The sequence below is a fragment of the Leuciscus leuciscus genome, assembly GCF_965113295.1.
Source record: "Leuciscus leuciscus genome assembly, chromosome: 21".
NCBI lineage: Eukaryota > Metazoa > Chordata > Actinopteri > Cypriniformes > Leuciscidae > Leuciscus > Leuciscus leuciscus.
Genome location: NC_138745.1, coordinates 6,034,223 through 6,058,920, shown reverse-complemented (window position 1 = coordinate 6,058,920; position 24,698 = coordinate 6,034,223). Strand labels below are relative to the sequence as shown.

The 24,698-nt window shown below is 40.1% G+C and overlaps 1 protein-coding gene and 2 long non-coding RNA genes across 3 annotated transcripts; 1 reads left to right on the top strand and 2 right to left on the bottom strand.

Annotated features, from left to right (window-relative positions):
• Positions 1-14,605: 14,605 nt before the first annotated feature.
• Positions 14,606-16,542, bottom strand: LOC309485414. Its single transcript, XR_014201187.1, has 2 exons — positions 16,226-16,542; positions 14,606-15,066 (listed from the first exon to the last, which is right to left on the bottom strand). It is a non-coding gene; the product is annotated as an uncharacterized lncRNA (long non-coding RNA).
• Positions 16,543-17,312: 770 nt separating this feature from the next.
• Positions 17,313-20,688, bottom strand: LOC309485658 (uncharacterized protein; the record flags this gene model as incomplete). The annotated part of the gene is made up of 8 exons (XM_082152588.1): positions 17,313-17,723; positions 17,966-18,016; positions 18,162-18,256; positions 18,433-18,612; positions 19,472-19,852; positions 19,898-19,981; positions 20,353-20,439; positions 20,673-20,688. The coding sequence occupies 8 exons, from the start codon at positions 20,686-20,688 to the stop codon at positions 17,313-17,315; spliced, it is 1,305 nt and encodes a 434-aa protein (XP_082008714.1).
• A 2,188-nt stretch (positions 20,689-22,876) lies between these two features.
• LOC309485407 lies at positions 22,877-24,657 on the top strand. The gene is made up of 3 exons (XR_014201180.1): positions 22,877-23,001; positions 23,774-23,830; positions 23,918-24,657. It is a non-coding gene; the product is annotated as an uncharacterized lncRNA (long non-coding RNA).
• The last annotated feature ends 41 nt before the right edge of the window (positions 24,658-24,698 follow it).

The window sequence follows — 24,698 nt, the reverse complement described above, 5'->3', positions numbered from 1 at the left end:
CTAAGAAGGCTCGACACAACATCAAACTGTGCTGAAGTATCACCAGAGGCTCTACACATGAACTCCAGCATTGTTTGTGTACACAGAGTTTACTAAAAAGAAAGGTTTTGTACGACTCACTTTATCAGTTTTTCCGGTGGCTGGAATTTTGTCAGTCAAAAGTAGTCGATCTCCGAATATATATTTATAAACATGTCCCAGAAAAAAAAATTACTGGTGTGCATCTTGTGACAAAACAATTGCACTGACATATTTTAAGATACGTTCTCATTTAAAACAGCTCAAACATGCATGTTAGTCTAGGACTAGCCTTGTCTGTGAAGCCGGGTATAAATTTAATGGGCTATTTTCTTATAACGTGTTTTAATTGAATATTAGATTCAAACTAATTAAAAATTCTGCAAGAAAAGGTATATTAAATAAACCCCCTAAATATCATGACTGTTTGGACTATTACACCTTTGTTTTCCTGAAGTATGACCACCAGCTTTCAATTTGTTAGTTTGTGGTTGAGGAGTCACACTGTACATATGGCCTGAAGCTCCTGCAAGGTCATCATCTGTATGGACTGATCCCAGAACAGTGGATTGCAGCCATATTCCCATTTTCAGTGCCACAGTCTGTGCGAAGAAGCTTTTGGTATGACTCCAAATTGAGTGGCACACTGTAGGTAATAAGCAGCTATAATGTCTGGGTTGTTATTGCTAGCGCCACAGTCACTTTGCGTGAGTAACATCTGTTACGAACTCTTTTGATCTAAGGTCAGAAGAGGTAACTTTGAGGTCATGATAACATTTGGTGTGATTGGAGTGGCAAGAGACAACACGTAATGAAGTGATGTGAAAGAAAGATGATTTATTATACATAAGTGAAATGATTATACAAAAAGATGGAAAACAGTAATGATAATGGTGAATATAAGCAAGGAAAAATAAGCAAAATATTTACAGATCAAAAAGATATCAGATAAATAAATAACCCAAGAGAAAAAGGGGACGCAATTAGTGAAGCCAAAGAAATGAAAAGAACAAAACAAAACTCATTCTAACTTGTAATTAAACCTCTAATCTAACTAATAAAATAAATAAAGGAAAAGACATCAAATCTTCAGCGTCAAACACCCTAACGTACTGCAATTACTCTAACTAATACAAAACATACAGAGGGTGGCATTCACTTTCTTACCTGGGGTATCTAAAAAGCCTGAAGAAGACCCAGCAGGGTCGAAACGTTGCCTTTATATTAAATATGGGAGTTTAAAGCAGTGTTGCGGACATTACATTTTTTTTCACTTTAATTTGTCATAGCCATCAATGTGCCAGACATGATTTGGCCCCAAATAATGGTAAACCCTTCTCACAAATAAATCTTCTTCTTGAGTGTTGTTCAATGCCTTATGGATCAAGGTCTGCCATCATAAGCATTACATCTTGCCTTCTCCCTGTAAGATTGTTTTTTTGACGCAGGGTCCATTCAACTCAGTCAATAATAGCTGTCCGGACAATGTCCAAAGGCGAGTAGTTTTTTCGTTTGTACAAGGACAGTCTGTTCACTTTTCTTTTTTTTTTCAGGGTACAAAGGCTCATTTTAATGTTGTGCTTCGATGCCAAGAAATCCACAATGACACTGTAACTGTGTCCATCTCTTCCGAAGATCATCCTCACAAACAAAGAAGGACATAAATAATACATAATTTAATTTGACACTCTAAAGCTTTCAATACATAATAGAACATTGAGCAACATCTTTAATTGGTAGAAACATCTGCCTCAGAATTCAGTTAATAAACATTGTGCTCCAATAACACTAACTCAAGGTTTAGACTTACACTTTAGGTTTCAAGGCAGACTTAACGCGTACTTACCAAGTTCAACTTCTTCAGCCAAAAACTGGACATTAGAGCCACACGAGCTGCAAAAGTATAATAGTTCTCAAATAGTAGACAAAACATGCCAGCATAGGAAGACAACGGTTGAAATGATAACATTTCAGCTAACGTTAACTATCAGTGGGTGTTCATGAAACAAGAGCAGAGAAAAATTGTCTAAACCAAAACTAATGTATCTATCTTCTTCTCATTTCATGAATCAATACATTAAGATTCTCAGGATATCAAAACATTCATTCAGTAAAAATATTTTGTTCATTTAAAAATCAATTACACATTAAGATCACATCACTTACACAGAGAATCTCTTATCGTGTCTCGACTCCCGAGGAAATATCGGCTTTTCAGTGCCGACACTGCCCCCTAGTGGTCGGGAGCATTTCCGTTGTGTTGCGGCTATTTCGTTGTGTTGTGAACGTATGTTTGCTTTTTAAATTTCGTTGTGTTGTACACTACTGGGCCACCGTACATTACAGTTTCATATTGACTTTAGATATGTAGGCTTCTTATACCATGGACCAGGCTGTAAACTCTGGGCATTTCAGGAAGGCCAGCATTATAGATCCAGGGTACCCCACATTCTCCAATCCAGTCACCAAAAGAGGCCTTCAATATTAGAAAACCATTTAATTTTTCATCAGGTTAAATATATAGGTGATAATACGCTACCTGTTGCAACTTTAACTTCACTTCATTATCTGGCAAGACTATTCAACTGCCTTTCTTGTCCACACATCAACAAATATAAAGCCGAATGAAGGGCTTTAATGCCTAGGCCTCCATGAATCCGCTGACCAAGCAATGAGTTCCCTTTCAAGGCGGTCACTTCGACATTACGTCACTGACGTATATGGGAACTCCCTTCCTCCTCATTTTCACTGAAATCTTATTGGCTAACGCCAGCTGGAGACAGCTGGCCAATTGACGCGAAACATGCAAATGCTGACCGGACCGCGGGCAGTATAAATAGCATGGGCGCGACAATTACGTCAGAATCTCTTTCTTCACGCTAGAAGTCTTATCTGAAGTCATCGTGGAAGTTGCAATAGAGGTTACTCACCATGTTTCCTCCCCGCATCCGATGGCTGCTACATGCCAGATATGTGCGGGTCCTATTGACTCGCTCTACCCTAACAAGGATCAACCGAGGCCGCACTCAGGGACGACAGGCATGTGCCGGACAGTGCGCGCCCTCAGGGGAATAACCCGGGCATCAGCGGGGATGAGGCCCACTGCCGCCAGCAGGCCGCTGGTGGGCCCTCTCCTGCCCAAAGACGAGTTTAACGCTGCCCGTCGCCACTCCGGTCCTTTTCGCGTGCTCGCTAGAAGGACTCGACGCGATAGGCTCTGTGGAGGATACTTAGCCCGGTATCTCAGCCAGGCTACTTCAAGAAAGACTCCGTCTTCCACGACGTCCTATGGATAGTCATGCGCAAAGACGCGCGTCTAGGATGAGGCAAAGGCCATGGCTGCGTGTCTAAAAGGCGCAAAGTGCGGATGCTATGAGTCTCTAGACGCCCCACTCTTGACAATGGAAAAGTGCACAACCGCAATTCGGTGAGTGTTTACCCCCCTTCTAGTCAGTCTTGACTACGGGGTTGCGCAGTCGTTACCGCTTATGCTGTTGACGCTGGGCCTACGTAACATTACATTGATGTGCTTACACAGCTTATGTTGTCAGGCTGCCCTGTATCCTTCAGTGCAACTGGCCATTCTGATTTAACTACGTATTCACAGTTGTTGTCGCTACGCCACTGACGCTGTGTTTATGTACACACTGCACACTGATATGTGCTATGATTTGTGCCGTTATATTGCCCTGTATCCTTCAGTGCAACTGGCCATTCGGATTTAACTACGTATTCACATTTGTTGTCGCTACGCCACTGACGCTGTGTTTATACACACTGCACACTATATGTGCTATGATTTGTGCTGTTATATTGCCCTGTATCCTTCAGTGCAACTGGCCATTCTGATTTAACTACGTATTCACATTTGTTGTCGCTACGCCACTGACGCTGTGTTTATGTACACACTGCACACTATATGTGCTATGATTTGTGCCGTTATATTGCCCTGTATCCTTCAGTGCAACTGGCCATTCTGATTTAACTACGTATTCACAGTTGTTGTGCAACGCAAATGACACTGTGTTTATGTACACACTGCACACTGATATGTGTTCATGATTTATGCCGCTATACATTGCCCTGTTTCCTTCAGTGCAAATGGCTATTCTGATTACCACGTATTCACAGTTGTTGTGCGATGCCACTGACGCTGTGTTTATGTACCTGATTGTGTGTGTTCTGCTTATGCCACGATATTGCCCTGTATCCTGCAGTGCAACTGGCTATTCTGATTACTACGTATTCACAGTTGTTGCGCGATGCAACTGACGCTGCGTTACGTACACACTACACACTGTTATGTGTATGATTTATGCCACTTATATTTCCCTGTATTTTCAGTGCAAATGGCTATTCTGATTACTACGCAGTACGTATTCAGTTGCTGCGCGATGCAACTTACGCTGTGTTACGTACACACTAGGCTACACACTGATATGTGTATGAATTTTGCTGTTGTATATTGCCCTGTTCCTTCAGTGCAAATGGCTATTCTGATTACTACGTATTCACAGTTGTTGCGCGATGCAACTGACGCTGTGTTACGTACACTCTACACACTGATATGTGTTATGAATTTTGCTGTTGTATATTGCCCTGTTCCTTCAGTGCAAATGGCTATTCTGATTACTACGTATTCACAGTTGTTGCGCGATGCAACTGACGCTGTTACGTACACTCTACACACTGATATGTGTATGAATTTTGCCGTTGTATATTGCCCTGTTCCTTCAGTGCAAATGGCTATTCTGATTACTACGTATTCACAGTTGTTGCGCGATGCAACTGACGCTGTGTTACGTACACACTACACACTGATATATGTATGAATTTTGCCGTCGTATATTGCCCTGTATCCCTCAGTGCAAATGGCTATTCTGACTACTACGCAGTACGTATTCACAGTTGTCGTGCGATGCAACTGACGCTGTGTTTACATACACACTACACACTGATATGTGTATGAATTTTGCCGTTGTATATTGCCCTGTATCCTTCAGTGCAAATGGCTATTCTGATTACTACGCATTCACAGTTGTTGTGCGATGCAACTGACGCTGTTACGTACTCTGTTATGTGTAATGATTTATGCCATTATATATTGCCCTGTGTCATTCAGTGCAAATGGCTATTCTGATTACTACGCAGTGCGTATTCACAGTTGTCGTGCGATGCAACTGACGCTGTGTTTATGTGCACACTGATATGTGTTATGATTTATGCCGTCATATATTGCCCTGTATCCTTCAGTGCAAATGGCTATTCTGATTACTACGTATTCACAGTTGTTGTGCGATGCAACTGACGCTGTGCACACACTACGCACTGATATGTGTTACGATTACGCCACTATATATTGCCCTGTATCCTTCAGTGCAACTGGCTACTCTGATTACTGTGTATTCACAGTTGTTGTGCGATGCCACTGACGCTGTGTTATGTACATTGATATGTGTCTATGATTTATGCTGTTATATATTGCCCTGTATCCTCAGTGCAACCGGCTATTCTGATAACTACGTATTCACAGTCGATGTCGCTATGCCTCTGACGCTGTGGTTTTTGTACGCAAAATGTAACTATGCTTATGCATAGTCTCAGTCGTCGCTACGGCGACTTGCGCTGCATCTGTGTACACACTGAAGCGTTATGCTGTTATGTTGCCCTTCAACGTAACTGACCATTGTGTTTGAACTGAGCATATTCATGCAGTTTCGGTCGCTTCAGCGACTTGCGCTGCATTATACACAGATGTTTAAATGTGCACACTGATGTGTTATGCTGTTATGTTGCCCTCTATCCTTCAGTGCAACAACCAGCTATCCTATCTACTGTGCATATTCACAGTTCTGTCGCTACGGCGACTACACTGCACTTATGTATGTACAAGGACGTGTTTTTGCTATTTTGTTGCCCTGTTTCCTTCAGTGCAAAACTAGCTATCCTAATCTAACCGTGCAAATTCACAGTTTTTGGATGTAGGTACGTACACGGATGTGTTATGCTGTAATGCTGCCCCGTTTCCTTGTTGCAGCTAGCCATCCTGATCTAACTGTACATCTCAGTTCTGTCTCTACACAGTTTCTGTCTCTACGGCGACTTACGCTGCGTTTATGTACATACATGGATGCGCTACAGCGACCGATGCTGTTACGTACATGGGCTACGCTGTTATGTTGCCCCGTTTCCTTCAGTGCAACTGGCTACTGTGTGTTAACTCGTTTACTCACAGTTGAAGCTACGGCTACGACTGTGTTTGTGTACTTACTGAGGTGCTATGCTATTATGGGGATATTATCTAACTGCGTATATTCACAGTTGTTGTCGCTACGGCCACTAGCACTGTGTTTATGTACATTCAGTTATGTGTTGGTTTGCACTTCTGTGCATCGGCTTAGAACATTGGCTATGTTCTACAAGGGAGTGTCAGTTCCTCGTGACCCCCTTACTAGCCTATCATCCCCAAACTGTGAAACCTTCTTGTGTGTCCGCTGCTGGGTCCATAGTTGAGCAAGACACTTACACTAACAAGTGTTGAGAGCTCTCTTGAGATGGCCTTAATCCACCTGCTCTCGCCCCAGTGAAGCACGTTGGAGACCTACGCTCATTCTAAGCAAATCATGTTGCATTGTCTCGGACCTGGTGACTGCAGCGTCACTCTCCGTCCGATACCAAGCTGCGTTCCGAAGTCGCTTACACCGTTCAGAGCACAGATTGATCCCTGCCCGCCTTATCTGCTGAGCCGTCAGCCTCGCATGATGCCGATGCTCAGAGTGCTGTTGGCCCTGTAAGGGCTTTGCGGATGTACGTGGATCACTAGGCAGCAGTCTGACAGCTGTTTGTGTGCTTGATGGAAGGTACTAGGGACGTGCTGTTTTATACTGAGACTTTCTCACTGAATTCGACGCTTTCAATGTTGGCTATACTATGGGATTTAGGTATGCTGGCTGTCTTCTCAGAACACGTTCGCCAGGGTTTCAAGTTTGATGCACTGCCTATAGCGTTGTGGGTTCGGTGAGTTTTATTAATGTACTCATGAACTGTTACCACCAGCTGTGCAGTAGTCTGCATTATGCAGAGTTACCATTGCTGCTAACTCTGTGTTATGACTATAATGTTACATAGCGGTTTCCGCATTACGCAGTAGTTTTCAATTCCTGTTAACTCTGTGTATGGCTATAAGGTTATGCAGCTGTCACCGCTATTGCCGTCGACACTGTGTTAACTCTTGTGCTCGAGTGCTTATGGTGTTGTGCTGCCCTCTCCAGTGCAGTCTTCGCTTCATTGCATTGGATATGCAACTTTGGTAAGGTCGGAGCAGACGTTTTTGGTCTAGTTTCGCCTATCAGTTTCGAGTGTTCCTGCGGCGCTGCTGGCTTAGAACTGTTGTCTCTCGTGGGAGTGTAGCTTGACCCCGTTCAGGGCTTATCTTCACTGCGCTCACGGCGGGATTCTATACAGTTCCCATATACGTCAGTGACGTAATGTCGAAGTGACCGCCTTGAAAGGGAACGTCTCCGGTTACTATCGTAACCTCGGTTCCCTGAGAGGCGGGAACGAGACATTACGTCAGCCGCCGTGCTCGCCGTTTGATCAGCTGTGCTAGCGTTCAGTCTTGATTCTGACGTAATTGTCGCGCCCATGCTATTTATACTGCCCGCGGTCCGGTCAGCATTTGCATGTTTCGCGTCAATTGGCCAGCTGTCTCCAGCTGGCGTTAGCCAATAAGATTTCAGTGAAAATGAGGAGGAAGGGAGTTCCCATATACGTCAGTGACGTAATGTCTCGTTCCCGCCTCTCAGGGAACCGAGGTTACGATAGTAACCGGAGACGTTTTCTTCATGTGTAAAACCGGTTCTGTTTTAAAGGAGCCGTATGTAAGATTGTGGCCAAAACTGGTACTGCAATCACTTTCAAATTACTGTAGAGCGGTGTATCCCCTCCCCCTCCCCCCTGACTCGAGGTTGCCAGATAGGCTGCAGGATCCAGCAGGAACGTAGGCTGCTACGTAACGGTGGTAACTAGAGCAGAGCTGGCAACCCGGATGCCGAAACACTACTGACTTCATGATTGGTAGATAGGTGGAGGGTGGCGCTTCAGACCAAAACACAAGATGACAGCATCAACATCAGTTGAGGGCTGCAACTTCACTTTTTAAATGACAATATCCTGGCCGGACTACTGTTGTCAGTGATATAAGTATTTGAAATGAACATGATTTCTTAATGTCTAGTGACATATCAGGGCCATTTTATGATTAATTGAAATACATTTCTTACATACAGCTCCTTTAAGGCTGATTGGTTGTAGGCAAAAAAAAAAAAAAAAAAAAAAATCTGGCCTTTTTTTCCTTTAAAAATTACAAGTGCTGACAGTCTCGATCATTGCCTGATGGAAACAAAATTATATTTCATAATTTTTTACTCGTATAAACAAAGGACAGATGAGAATGCTAGGCAGTTTGCCTTGGCACTTCAAGAATTGAGCAGTCGGTTGGAGAATAGGCACCACTAGGGGGAATATTTTACGGGACTAACTTATTTTAGGGCTCTGTGATGCAGGATTGCGTAGGGAACTTTGGGGTATGGTTAGAGCGGCACCAGAATGTTCTGTTGGGGAGGTAAGGCAACCGTACAGTTAAAACCAGCCCCAGATACAACAACATTGGTTGAGGAGAGCAAACAGGACGTCTTCTTGCAGTTAAAATGAGAAATAAAGGAAATAATGGCCGGAATGATTAATGAAGTTCGTGAAGGAGTGCAGAACTTACAGCCAAGCAGTGATAATGCAGTGAAAATGCGAAACTTTCCTACACGAGTATGTGTTTTCCGGTCTCCAGCATTCGTACATATTAATGGAAGTCAATGGAACGAAAAGTGTAGTGTGACTGCCCCTTCCAGCTTCGTACTTTTTATTATTAAAGTATAGGTCAATTTTTTGGCATCCTCATTTCCCCCTATTTTTTTTTTAAGGACATTATCAACCGGTATTTTTTTCTAACCAAACAGTTTTCGGAACATTAATGTTACAGAAGGAACGCATGAACAGAAACTAGGGTGACCACCATCAAACAAACCAAATGTGGGACGATTATAAGTTTGTGAGGGACAATGTGGGACATGTTACCGACACTAAAACATAACCTGAAACTGTTATATAGCCTAATGTTTATCTAAATTAAAACATTTGTATTCTGCCTTTCAGCTGATAAAAATTCTTTGTTCTTTAGTCCCTTCCAGAAAACACCATTACACAACAATGTAACATAACATGTCTTTATTTTACATGTCATATAAATTCAACATCACTGAGCCCAAAGGCAGCAGGCATCATGCAGATTTTGAAACAGGTCTGACCAAGTCCAGCTAAAATCCAACAAAATGAATAATGAACAAATAAAATACAAAACAACATCAAATTAGATCATTGACAGTCTTATATATTAAGGGTCCGTGTATCATCTGATCATTTCATTTCCTGTTTGGAATGGAATAAAGAGAAATGAAAAGACGGATCCGGATCGTTTATTTGTTTTGTTTTTTCGTTTAGTTTAATAAACGGAAAATGAGATTATCGGATCGATTTCTTGATTTTCGTTTGTTGTTTACAAATCGGTTTATGGCTTTGATATTTCGTTCGCACATGTGAGCGGAGCTGAAACGCCCCTTTCATCTGATTGGTCAAAACGCTTCGCCTTCAGTAGCCTACAGCCAGAATAAGAGTCCATATGGCACACTCAAATCCCACTTTACTGTAATAAGCTTTTGCACCACTCGCTGACATTTGATGCAGAAATATGTTGCTGGGAACACAATTAGTGCTGCTGCGATGCTTCGCTTCTAATGTACGACACTTGAGAGATCGCAAGCCATAGGCTACAATATGCTGACATGGAGTTTGGTGTTTTATAGCCTATTTAAGAGCACTGATTTTGGAAGTAGGTCCTACCTGTGTTTCATTGTCCCATTGAAAAATGCAATGAAAATATCTTATATAATATGGATAAAAATAAAATGTTTTACTCTAGCCTATTATTGTATGGGCAACAAGGATTGGACTTAAAAACAATGATAAACATGACCGTGATAACATATCTATAACATTTCCCACTTGCCTTTTAATGAAATCAGTGTGTGTGTGTGTGTGTGTGTGTGTGTGTGTGTGTGTGTGTGTGTGTGTGTGTGTGTGTGTGTGTGTGTGTGTGTGTGTGTGTGTGTGTGTGTGTGTGAGTGTGAGACACCAGAAGCTGCTGTGTGCTCTTCCTAATTACAGTTTTTTTGGATTGCTTAAGCACAATTTTCAAAACAGGGCCCGTGTTTTCAAAACACTACACACAATTAGCAAAACCACACACCCAATTAGCAAAACACTACAGATCCTTTGCATAATTAAACACTCTTGTAAAAACTATACACTTCTGTTTAAAAACCACACTTTCTTACCATATGAAACACACACGTTTCACATTACTAGACTCTGTTTGCACGAGTTACACTCTGCTGTGATAAACCTAAAACACTTTTAGCACTTCTACTTCCCTATGATTAGAGTAGGCTACCATCAACAAAGTACAAATATAATGTAAATTCACCAAACACTACACAAGACCAATGTTGCAGACTGAAGAAACTCATTTATTTCTCAACACGCCCAAAATGTTGACATGGAGATTCATAATACTGTAACAAAATGTCACTTTACGTATTGTACTGTAAGTTTACTGTAAAAAAAAAAAAAAAATAAAAAAAAAAACTACACATTGTCTCTTCGCCTAGCTGGATCTGGCCAGAGAATTTCGCCTAGCTGGATCTGGCCAGAGAATTTCATCAACATCGCAGGCAATGTTGTCATTAGCAAGACACCTTGGAAAGAAACGTCTTGAATGACGAATCCATCCTTGCATTGCTGCTACCTCCATCTGGTCACAGGCCTCCTCCATGGCTTGGATGAGGGGTACCTCAGCCTGGAGACGGAGATCATATACCTTCCACCGCCATGCCGAGAAAAACTCTTCTATAGGGTTGAGGAATGGAGAGTATGGTGGAAGATATAGGACGGTGAAATGTGGATGTTGCTGAAACCAGTTCTGAACCAGAGCAGAGCGGTGGAAAGACACATTGTCCCAGACAACAATGTATTGCATATGATCGATTTGATTTGCTGCTGTTATGTTGTGCAATTGGTCCAAGAATGTAAGTATGAGTGCTGTGTTGTAAGGGCCCATATGGGCATGGCGGTGGAGGACCCCATTCTGTGTAATGGCTGCACAGAGTGTTATATTACCCCCACGTTGCCCTGGGACATTGACTATATATAGCCCTGTGGCCAATGATGTTTCTTCCCCTCCTTCGTGTTCTCGTCAGGTGGAACCCAGCCTCATCTACGTAAATGAACTCATGCTGGATCTCTTCTCCATCCATTCGTAAAACTCTCTGAAGAACAGTGTCAGGCAAAATTGTGTAGTTCAGTGTAGATCTAGTATACATATTACAGTACAGTAAAAGATTATAAATTTGCTTCATTTGAATATGTTTTTTTTTTAGGATGCGTGCCAGTGTTGATGTTGAGACCTGATATCGTTGAAACTGGCGTGGTTATTGACAATGTTAGCTTGGAGCTGATTGAGTGTTGTAGCATTGTTGGCCAAAACCATGTTTACTATCTCCCTCTCTTGCTGTTCTGTGAACATAGGAGGCCTTCCCCCTTGTCGTTCCTGACCCTCAATCCTATGTAGAAAAAAAAAACAGTATACAATAGTACAGTAATTTCACAGGAAAAGGTAACAGAAGTGCTGATAGTGCATAGAATACAGTACTGTAAGCAGTTACTGAAACCGTGCAGATGTTTTTGATATGATGATATTTTTACAATACCTATTTTCCAGTCAAAATGTTCTTATCACACTTGCCACTGTGTATCGGCTTAGATTTGGCTGTACTCGCAGTCCAGCCTCTCTCAGCGTCAGGCCGTGGTTGACAACGTGGTCAACCAGTGTTGCGCGGATCTCATTTGTCAGATTCGGTCCTCTTTGAGCACCTTCTTGTCTTCCTCTTCCTCTTCCTTCTCCTCTACCTCCAGCATGGCCTCCATCTCTTCCTCTTCCTCTGTTGATTCCTCCTCTGTTGATTCCTCTTCCTCCCCTTCCTCCTCCTCCTCCTCCTCCTCCTCCTCCTCCTCCTCCTCCTCCTCCTCCTCCTCCTCCTCCTCCTCCTCCTCCTCCTCCTCCTCCTCCTCCTCCTCCTCCTCCTCCTCCTTCTCCTCCTTCTCCTCCTCCTCGTCTTACTCTTTCTCTGACTCTTTCCATTGTGCTTGAAGACCGATGAACTCACCTGCTGCTTTTTATAGTGCTTATACACCTGATTGGTGTGTCTACAATTAACCAAACAAGTGTTTGCACACCTGATGACTGTGTTGAACCAATTGGTTGGACGGTGCGGTAATTTGACAGTCAGTGCTTTGGTATTGCAAGGAAGTGACTTCATGATAGATTTTTGTGTGTAATGTATGTTACGTGTGTTTAGTGTTTTGCAAATCACTGTGTGTAGAGTTTTGCAACAAGTGTGAGGTTGACAATGTGCTTATAGTTGTGCAAATATGGGCTGATGTTTTGCTTCTTGAGTGTAAGGTTTTGCTAATAGTGTACTACTTTTAATTTTAGTGTGTAAGCAATCCAAAAAAACTGTAAGTATTATTCCAAGTATAATTTCTACAAACTGAGCTCATAACTCATAGGACTGATTAATAACAAGTGTATTTAAAAAAAAAAACATACCTAATGTAACTCTCGTATGCAAAATGTATTTTCATTTGTTATCATTTATATCTAATTTAATTTCTTTCTTTTTTCGTTCATGGAGATAGCATGGACAATGTGCCATGTTTTAGTGGAAGATTGCTGCCATCTACTGGAAAGCAAACACATTTAAAATTAAAATAACATGACATTTCAAGGACAGCCACTAGATGGCTGCAGCGCATCACTCACTGGCTCGTTTGCCATTTCCATTGTTTCCATCATTGTAGGTATTCATCTTTTCACAAGTTTTCATTTAGATTTGTGTTTAGACATTATAAAATCATTATTATAACAATAAAAAAAATCTTTAGTCAAAGTATCTGAAGTATCATTGTTTTTTACAATACAGTCAAACCTAAACATGGTGTTGTGTGTGTGACGATCATGACAGACCCGTGTTTTGTGTGCAAGCACATGGTCTTTTGTTTGGGCCATGTGCTTGTGTTGTTACTTAACCCCGCCCCTTGTTATCCTCGTTTTGTCATTATTGCTTTACCTGTGTCACCTGTTATGTTATCATTAGTCTCCCTATTTAATCCCCTTGTGTTTGCTGTCCTGGGCTGGTTCATTATCTTACCTTGTGAGTATCCTTTCAAGAGTATTGTCTAGAGAAAGTGCAGATTCTGTATTTGCTGTTGGTTTATCGTCTAGTTATCTGTCAAGTCTTAGTTTAGTCACTCCTTGTCCTGTCCATGTTTTGCCCCCTCGTGGGTTTTGTTTTCCCTGTTTTTTTGTCTATAAATTAGGGATGGGGAAATGGAGCCTCATGAATCACTGAGGCTTTCTCCTGACTGTTCCGGGAAAAGCTTCAAAGCTTCGAGAGTGTCGAGAACTGGTCGAGAACAGCGACATCTGGTGGTTATTTAAAATAAAGCAGCCAGAAGCCTGTGTTAGAAGCTCTGGCAGATCAAGCAACCACAACACACTCCATAGTTTCAATGTTATGTGTACAAATAAAAGCCTTACATGTTTGTGTTTGATTTGTTCATTAAATAAATTAATTTTCCCATTAAAGTGTGACAATAAAATATAATTTAAGCTTATATGATTCAACAAGATTTAATGTAGGCCTACTCTCTGTCTCACTCTCTCTCTCTTTCTCTCCACACACACAAAATAAGGACATTGTCTGATAGGATCATCTGTTATTAAATGTGCTTATGACACTTGTTACTGATAGTGCTTAACTGTAGGAATGACAGAAAGGTGATAAAGTTTTTAATTATATTTATTATTTTTGGCTGTTGCCATTGCTCTAAATACAAACCCTTCACCAAACACCAACACCCCTTCCCCCCCTAAATCCACCTTAAACCCAAATACCAACACCAAATTACCTAAAATCACCAAAAAATGCAAAGATTTTATAAAAACAAAAAGACACAAAAACAACCAAAAATAATAGCCTAAGTAGTGAAAAATAAATGTTGGTTATTTAAATGTAATATATTGATTAACTTTCAAAGTACAGCACTCTCCTCACAAACACATCAACCAGACTGAGGCAACAATGACTCGTTAAATAAGATCTGGAGTTCGAGCCTTCTGACACCCAAAGCGAAACGCGCACGTGATTTGACAGAAAGTGAGGCTTCGTTTGTCATCGATCATGTGACTCTAGTAAACCGATACACGCCCCGATACGAGGCTTCACTAGAAATTGTGTCGCTTGTGTGATACGCGCATCGAAGCTTCAGTGTCATACGTAACATCACTACCATAAATAAACTGTGTCAAGCATCATGTCTGCGCTTGGGTTCATCCTCAAATTCATGACAGAAACAAGGGTGTGATCATCAGATTTAAAGTTGGAGTAATTTGTGCTGTTTTCCAGTTAGTAGGAAAGACAGAAAGTCTGATACAAAGATTGGTTACATTTCAGAAATGTACATAGAAAAATACAGGCGTCGTCTCTTCCCAGGCGTCGCGTCGTCTCTTCCCAGGCGTCGCGTCGTCTCTTCCCAGGCGTCTCGTCGTCTCTTCCCAGGCGTCGCGTCGTCTCTTCCCAGGCGTCGCGTCGTCTCTTCCCAGGCGTCGCGTCGTCTCTTCCCAGGCGTCGCGTCGTCTCTTCCCAGGCGTCGCGTCGTCTCTTCCCAGGCGTCGAGTCGTCTCTTCCCAGGCGTCGCGTCGTCTCTTCCCAGGCGTCGCGTCGTCTCTTCCCAGGCGTCGCGTCGTCTCTTCCCAGGCGTCGCGTCGTCTCTTCCCAGGCGTCGCGTCGTCTCTTCCCAGGCGTCGCGTCGTCTCTTCAGCTGTAGAATAAAAGGTAAGTATTATGTGAATGCTTGGCTAAAGAGATGTGTCTTTAATCTAGTTTTAAACTGGGACAGCGAGTCTGAGCCTCGAACAATATCAGGAAGGCCATTCCAGAGTTTAGGAGCTAAATGTGAAAATGGAGCTGCGTGTTTTGCCAATTCTTGTTGGATCCTTAATTAATTGATACAGTCTGAGTTTCATTACAATAGCTTTTAAAGATTTTGATGAGCTATTATTCCAGTCAAGGTTGATATCGGCCAGAATTACAAGCTCCTTTGATGTAACAGATTTAATTATGTCAGAAAGCTGAGATAGATAAGAACTTTCACTGACATTAGGGGGTTTGTAGGTGACAATAATGGTAATTGCATGTTGAGGTGTAAAATGTACGATCAGTTTTAATGTTTCGGTTTCAAACTTTGATATTAAGTGTGCATATTTCCGACTCACATAGAAGGCCACTCCGCCGCCGGTCTTGCTAATGCGATCTTTACGATACAATTCATAAAAGAATCTGGAATATTAGGAGTTAACCATGATTCAGAGATTGCCATTACATGTGCTTTCGACTGCGCAAGCAAGATTTTAAATTCGTCTAGTTTGGGAACAAGGCTTCGGGTGTTTAAATGGCAAATCTTAAAGCCTCTGGTGCTACCGAGTTGACTTAAATTAGTTGGACTTTTTCTTGGATGAGGTCTTCTTCTTTGTACTTTAACTGTTTTGACTAAAGGACTAGAAGAAGATACTTCAGAGGGTAAGATCGGAAAAAATGGGGGAGTAAAGATAATCGGGGTTGGAAATCTAGAATGGGGAAAATATTCGCGAGTTATCGGTAAAAACATACGCTGTGGTTGCGGTACAGCGGTAAGAAATCTGCTATAGTTTGCAAATGCATATAGTCCCCACAAATGCAATATGCCTAAAGTTGTCAAAAAAGTATTTGAGTCAGGCCCGGGATTTAGCTCAACATTTCCAATAAACAGGAGAATAGTTATTAAAAGTCTTGATGCACTTAAGACGTATTTAGACTTATTTTCATTTTCATCAGAGTCATTTGCTTTAACATCAGTTACCCACCGGTGAAAAATAATAGTTCGGATGGAGAAAGACAATGGCTGATGAGAAGCTGGTTGGCCAGAGTTTTTAAACACAAACCTCTTGTCAGAGCATTGTAGGTTGCTAACCGGTGAACTAGTCCGCTGACGGCCGGGTACGTGGTAGTCGGACACACCCGCGCAGAGCAGCCGCCTGTGAGCTGTGATTTCCTATCCAATACAAAGATGATATGAACAAGTCAACTCATGAATGATTTTTTAGAGCTAGAACAGAATTGAATTCTGCTTGGTTCACTGATTCTGTTATTCTCCTGTTTACTACAGTGAAGCCGCTTTAAAACAATCTGTATAGTATCAAGCGCTATATAAATGAAGGTGACTTGACTATAACAAGAACATTACAATGAACACACATTTGAAAATCTCACTACAAATAATCCAGAATTTAAGACAACATATAATAATCCTTCTCTGCCTGTTACACTTCCTCACACCTGAAACTGATGGTGTGAATCTCCTGAACTTCTCCAATCTACTGTAGACCATTACTAATCCATTTATGTTGTAACATCTGCTCTAACGTCGGGCGTTTAGTTGGATCTCGCGCTAGACACTGGCTAATCAGATCCCTGCATTCTGTACAATAAGGAGAGAGCTGGTTAGTCATGACCATGTGACCTGGCATTTTTGAAAACAGCATCTAAAACATGATTAATATACTGTAAAATGTTCCTTATCTCTAGTTTAAAAGTGAAGTATGTCGTTTCTGCGACACTAGTGGCAGCGAGTGGAATAAATGACTAAATAAAGCATATTTTATAATATAGCATATTTTTTCATATAAAACATCTTACATACTTCACCTTTAACTGTTTCTGTACAAAGCCTTTGCTTTATGTGTGTGTTTATCAATGTTATCAATATTATTCACTCACTTTTGGATAAGTTGGGTTTCAGAAATGTAACTTTGGCTTGTGTGATTTCCGTTCTATTGTGAAAAGGAGAACATCCGTTCACCATCTGGTACAGCAACACTCCTAGAGACCAGACATTTGCTGGGACGGCGTGGAATCGAGGCTCTGTCAAGACTTCAGGTGGGCGGTAATTCGGAACTCCTGGAAGAAAGACATTTGCACATTGTTGAGCTTTTTTTTTTAAAGCATCAAATAATTAGTAAGTCTATACATTCAGGTTTCCACACTCCCAGAATGCTCACCAATGTATATTTTGCTGTCGTAGCCATCGCTACTAAACAGCTGACCGCAGCCAAAGTCTATCAGCTTGAGCTGTAGCGGGGGTTTCTTCAACAGGAAATTCTGCGCATGAATGTCATTATGGAAAACGCCACGATGGATGCAGTGTTGCACTGCCAGCACAGCCTGTCTCATGATGACCCGTGCTGTTGTTTCAAACACTTGATGATTACGAGTGATGAAGTTCAGCAAGCTCTCGCAGGGTTCGGGATACTCCATTACCAGAGTGAAATCTCTAGGATCTTCAAACCACTCGTATAGTCGTATGACGAAGGGGCTTATGGGTTCTTGCCTCATCATCATCAGCAGCGCCACTTCTGTAACGAGAGGTTTGGGATTCCCAGGCTAGAGAGAAGTAGCAGACTGAAGGTTAGCTGGGTAAAAATCTGAAGAAAACATCATTTTGAAATGTACTTTTCTTTGATCTTTTTAGATCCGTTCAAAAGAGCCTTTTCAGCTCAAAGTTATTTGGTGCCTCTAGGCTTATTTGTTGATCACATTTACACCTAATGCTTCCTACGGGTGTATTAACTACAGTAATCTGCACTTAAACAACTCAATACACATTCAGCTTTTGGACAACTTACAATATTAAGATAACGATCGTTGTGAATCTTGCGCATCCGCTTGATGGCAACCTGCAAAAAAACAAAAAACATCCCAGTTTCAATAACAGTAACAGTATTCAAGCGCCGGACCTTGCTCTGAGTATTAAACCATCTGTAAATTGTTTTAAATGTGTTTTGCAAGAGCAAAATGTTTGCACAATTAAGTAAGATTTACCTTTTTGCCATCAAATCTGCGTGTTCCCAGGTACACCTTGCCAAATCCTCCGGATCCAATAATCTTTCCCACGTTATAGAGAGACTCAAAGGACTCTGAAAAACAAACAGAAAAATATGAGACAATTATTAGCTTGCTAGATCCAGTGCTGGTCGAGAAAATAATATTATAATGGGGGAAATAATATTAATATTCTCTAAAAACAAGCCTTATTTTGAGTGGAAACCAAGATAATACTGTTGAAAATAATGTTGGAGAAATAATGATTTACCATGATTTGCCTCGACGCCGGAGTGATCTGGAGCGGGTGATGATGGTTCAGGATCAGGAACAAAAGCCTCCACAACATCCACAGCACTACAGGAACAGCAGCAGAACACACACTTCAAAGCCTTCCAGAGCCGGAGGAAACAACCAGCTATTTCCCTCTTCCTACGTTCTGGAGCTTTTTCTGAAATGAAGAAAAAACAATTGAAAACAACTATTAGACACATCTCTGACATCAAATTAAGCAATGATATAACTTACATTTTACTGTTAAATTCTTATCTGTAATGTTACAAATCTAAAGTAATGGGAATTGTTCACGCTATCCCCCTGACTTCTGCTTAATGCCTGCATAAATGTCCCAACATCTTATTTCACAATATTAATAGTCATTTTATTTCACAATTATCACGATTACGAGGGCGGAGCCTGGTGATGCCGTGTCAACGATAAAGTTCATTTTCTTATTTTATCTGATATTTTATTAAAAAGAAAACATACATTTCCAGGCTTCATTTGGCCAACTCTGGCACATGTGGCTCAGTTCTGGTAATGGCAAAGATCATATGGGCCATATCTTAAAATATATTTATATTATATTAAACATTGACTTTTATTAAATGCATAGCAATGTCTTATTTATGACATAACCGACTCTGTAATGCTCGGCACGACAGCCATTTTGACAATTCGAGAGCAATAAGTGGCGAAATATAATTATTTTCTGGATCGTATGCTGTCGAGAAGCGGCTTTCTGTGCGTGTGTTTCTGGTGTGTGTCAGACAGCGCAAGTGCCATCAAGTTCATGCCTTATTGAGAGCGTTTTGCTAACATTCCCATTAAATTAAGGAAACATTATTTCTAAATGTTCCCTGAACGTTCAAAACGTCCAGTTTTTTCAACGTTTCAAAAATGTTCTATCTTGGTTAAAGGAACATTCTATTTTATAATTTTGCATTATGGGAACGTTACTTTTGAAGGTTCTCGGAATGTTCTGAAAATGTTAGATGAATGTCCAATTCAAATATTTTAAAATATCTCACCTGTTGAGCTCTTGTTCACTGGAGAAGCCTCCACGGCACTCTGAGCAGTTCGGCCATCTGAAGTCTCTGTTGGCTCGACAGGAACTTGACCCGGCAGCGGAGGACACAGAAACCCTTCGAGGCTGTCGGAACTGGACAAACCCTGTTGGTTTGGGCTCTCCGATCCATCGCCACTCCACCTCCACTCGACGCTGTACGAGCCTCGGCTGCTCAGACTCAACGGCTCTCTACACCTCCTCTCGACATGGACCTCAGAGAGGAACGAACCTGAGGATTGTAATATATTTGAATAACATGAGGAGACGTTCGTAATCTGGTGAACCTTTACTGAACAAGGCAACATAGAACGTACATCTAGCTCGGCCAAAGCCCAGAAACACTCTGGCAAAAAACACATATTCACATAAAACACAGAGAGGAACGAACCTGAGGAAGACTCTCTACACCTCCTCTCGACAGGGACCTCAGACAGGAACGAACCTGAGGATGACGTGATGCCCGGAGAAGAATCTGTGAAGCAGAGGATGGAACATTTCAGACATCAAAAACTGTTTTTGTTTTATATATTTTTTATAATATTAATAATCAATGTCAGTGGTCACATCAAATTGTTACTTTGGTTTCACTTTATTTTGGTCCCTTTAAGATATTCGGTTGTCTATAAGTAACACTGCACTTACATGTCTACTAACTCTCATTAGAGTATTAGTAGAGTATTAGTAGAGTATTAGTATAAAGTGTTACCGTTACTTTAGTTGGTTCAACTTTCTATTTTCAATGACAAATCAGCCATTGAAAATAGAAATAGAAACTAAGCCATTCCTTCTTTATTAAAAGCCTATTCTGACCTCTGCGAGAGTGTTCAGATGAAGTGGACGGACGTCCATCATCTGGGTTCTGCATCACCCTCGTCCAAACCTCCTGACCAGCCGTCTGAGAGAAAGCAGCTCTCCTGGATCTAGAGTGGTCTGAGGTTGGAATATTTCACACATCACATAATTAGTAATGTTTTAATAATAATAATCAGTAATCAAATGTCTGTGGTCAATTACAAAGTTTTACTTCAGTTACTCAAATTCAAAAGTTTATTTCACATGCAAGGAATCAAATAAATGTGATCAAATGGGTTCTTCACATTAATGTAGTCAGTCATTGTACAACATCATACCATAAACCATAAATGAAAAATTAAAGCACTCACCTCCTCTTTCGCCCATCATGTGAGCCGTCGACGTTCTCCTGCAAACTGAAATAAAAACTATACAAAATACAACACAAAATACAATACAATAGAAATACTCCTCAGAAATACTCCCCTAAAAATAAATAATAAAACAAACAATTAAATAAACTCCTTCTAAAATTAGAAAAGAACAATCAAATAATAGTATTCTCTGAAATTATATATGCTTTCAAAAATATAACTCTATAAAAAGGATATATCCTCCCGATGTCCTTCTAGAATAAAAGTCTCCTCTCAGAAATCCAGAAAACAGCTTCAAAGTCTCAAGATTTGCATAGAAATTTCTCTGCAAAAAGTCTGTCAATTCGCCTCGTCTCTCAATCGACAGACTGCGATATGTTCAAGTGTAAATATACATGCAGATTGCAGATTGATTCATAAAATGCGTCGCCATAGCAACTCAAATTCAAATCACTCATATGCGCGCACAGATAGCGATTGGTTCAAGTGTAAATATCGGCAGTATACGCATGCACGCGCACATCGAATCTGATTTATTAAATAGTTACACATTTAATGTTTTCTTTAATATGAGATTCTTTGTTTCAAACCAGTTTTATTATTAAAATCCGTGGAAAATGCGCATAAAAAGGCACAAGGGAGAATAAATCGGACATCATCTTAAACTCTAGATTAATTAAATTTGCCCATTTCCGCATATATAACCATCAAGGCCAATCAGCTTTCAGTATCACTAATGCGTCATCAAACCAGTTAGTAGTGGTGAAGAAATCCAAATTTGAGAGAAAAACAATTATGGCCAAACTTTTATTGGATGGAGTTAGCCTTATTGATAAAAATTTTTATAGTAAACTTATAAAGCTATTGTTACATTACACAGTTTACACATCCCCTCGATGTAAATTTTTCTGGAATAATTTTTTTGACAGTATTCACTGGAAGAGGGCGTGGTTACTCTCAGAGAAATACTGTATGTCCAATAAAAGTAGAGAGGTACACTTTAAGATTCTTCATAATGTTTAATGTTACCCAACCAACTCACAAATTGCCTCATTTGTTGATCTCTCTGACCTGTGTGTATTTTGTAAAGTTGAGGAAGAAACTTTGCTTCATTTATTCCACCACTGTAATCAGGTTAAGCCTCTTTGGGAGAACTTGGGTTGTTATCTTTCTCACTTTATCAAATGTGATTTAAACTTTTCATTGAAGAATATATTCCTCTATTTTTCTGGGAGTGACTATGCTATTGATAATGTTGTTAATTTCTTTGTGTTTCATTGTTTTTTTATTCACAAAAACAAATTTCTCAAGACTTTGCCTACATTTGATGTATTTATTGCTGAGATTTCCCTTATTGTAAAATCTCTTGAACTCATTGATAACAGTAAGAACAACAAGTTTCTTAAGAACTATGTACGGTTTTTTCTTACTTGTTGAGGAGTCAGTTATTGTTGTTGTTTTTTTGTTGTTGTTTATTGTTTTTTTTATGTATTCAATGCAGTGCTGTTTCTTCAAAAGAAATGTAAAAATATATATATAAAAAAAGAAGAAATCCAAATTTTTGTTGAATTCTCTATTAAAATTGTTCAGAATTGCTAGTACCCAGTTAACTATAAACTTGCTAAATTTGCTCTGCAAGTGAACGTCGTCTTGTGGTGCCATGATCTCAAAGAGGCACAAAATCACTTCCACGGACCTTCACCTGGACTGATCCTGCTGGAGGAATGATCTGCCTAACTCAGTCAGAGCTGCTGAGGCCGTGGACATCTTCAAGAAACGGCTGAAGACGCATCTTTTTCAGCAACACTTGATCCATTAATACTAACACTTTCTCTTCTATTCTTTGAATTTGATTTCTGAAGGATCATGTGAAACTGAAGACTAGAGTAATGATGCTGAAAATTCAGCTTTGATAACAGGAATAAATTACATTTTAAATAATATTAAAACAGAAAACAGATATTTTTAAGTGTAAGAATATTCACAATAAAAAAAGCCAACTTACTGACAGTTCTCCAAATAAACATAAAACAGTAAAATGAACTGAGATATTTTTATTGGAAGTGTTCATGCATCATACTAAGTTGATTCAACAAATTCATTACTTAAATGATGAAAACGTACAATGTTTTGTTGTTCAAACTAAATCCTTTTAAGTTTTCATTGAAGTTCTTCTTCGTTTTTTGTAAGCGCGTGCGCAGTTTGAACCCTGAACGCATGCGCAGTTTGAGACTTCAGCTCCTCGGCGGTCACGTGTCTGCCTGCTACTGGTGAGAAGTCGGTAGCGGAGTTCTGCCTTCAATTCAGCGTTTCTGCAGAACCACTGGTATGTATTAATCATTTTTTTAATCGACTGTATGTTATTTGTCATATATGATGTATATTGTGCTCTTCCCAAACTGATGGCCTGATCTAATTCATCAGTACTGCCGATTTCGCACACTTTTGGTTGCTTTTGCCAATGCTGTTGTTAACTAGCGGTGTCCTGCCTATTCAATCCAGCGTTTCTAAAGAGTCACTGGTATGTATTAACGACACACTGACGGGAATATTGTTCTTTGTGTTGTTCACTGTATCGCTTGTTAATACAAGGGGTTTGTTACATAGACAGTATATGGTTTGTTACCGCCGGCGCTCTCTGGAAGACTACATTACCCATCACTGCCTAGAACTACAGCAAACTACGGCAACTCAAATAGCTCAAAATACACAGCACGTTTAGTTTTTTTAGTTTTTTTTTTTTTTTGTGGTGACTCTCTCTGCATTCCAAATGGCATAATGTTATGTATTTTAAAAATAATAACTTTTTATTGTGGATACATTTATTTTAAATTAATTAATTAATTAATGATTTAAGTAATAATTGATGTGCTATATTATAAATTTTTTAAGTAGAAATCAAAACACTGAAAGTTAAAAACACTGATAATTACAATAACTAGGTTAGCTGAAATAAATATTGTTTAAATATTGCTTAGGTACAAAGACTTGGACTTGGCCTTTAGGGACTTGTGAACATGTCTGGTATTTATCATTTTTATAATCAACTGTATGTTTTGTCATATCAAATGAGATGTTTTCTCATTATGTATTTACAGTAGTTGAGGAGTTCAGAGAGAGATGGCCTGCCACCTGCACCTTTTCTAAAGGATGAGGTAAACCATTTAATAGCAACTGTCAATATTAATAATTATTCTAATTATTATTTCGAAATATCTTCAAATGCATCATATTTTTGCCAGCGATGAAGATCTTTATTAGTTGAACATCTTCGTATGCTGTCTGTGAATGAATGATTCCACAGGACGATATATTCGATTTCATTTCACTCAGGTAAGTTAATACATTTTACAACCAAACAGATTATTACGCCATGATAGCACTACTAGAAAGTATGACATTACCCGTTTTTTGGACATAAACATTAATTTATGCATTAAATAAGCTACCATTGTTCACAGTTTATGAACACCCGCCATCCCGCGGTAGTTTGTGTGTATTGTTGCGCAGTGGCGTGCGAACTCGACTTGAAAACGAATGCCTTTGCCTGCCGTAGACACAGTTAACCAGTTTAAACATGCTTGCAGAAATATACATTTGATTATATTTTGGAGAACAGACAGAAGAAGATCCGTCGATGTACTTTTGTTTGTTTTTTTGTGTTCAGATGTTCAGTAGCAGTCATGAGCGCGAGCACATGTGAAGAGTTTGAACTCTTTCTTCTCTGTGTCAAGTACATGCCTTTGAATGCAACATTCTGCAGATTCACTTTATTTCTACATGTCTAATAATCCAAGTTGTATAAGTTACTATTATACAAACCAAAGGACAGGCAATCATTTTCGGGCTACAGATGGCAGAAATAATGCTTGTCTCTTCTGTTTTTTTTGCAAAGATAGCCTATCTACTTATGATAATAATAGTCATTTAAATAAAATAAAAAATCATTTTATATATATGACGACGTCAGATGCAAAAGCCTCTAAGTCAAGTCAAGTCAAGTTTATTTATATAGCGCTTTTC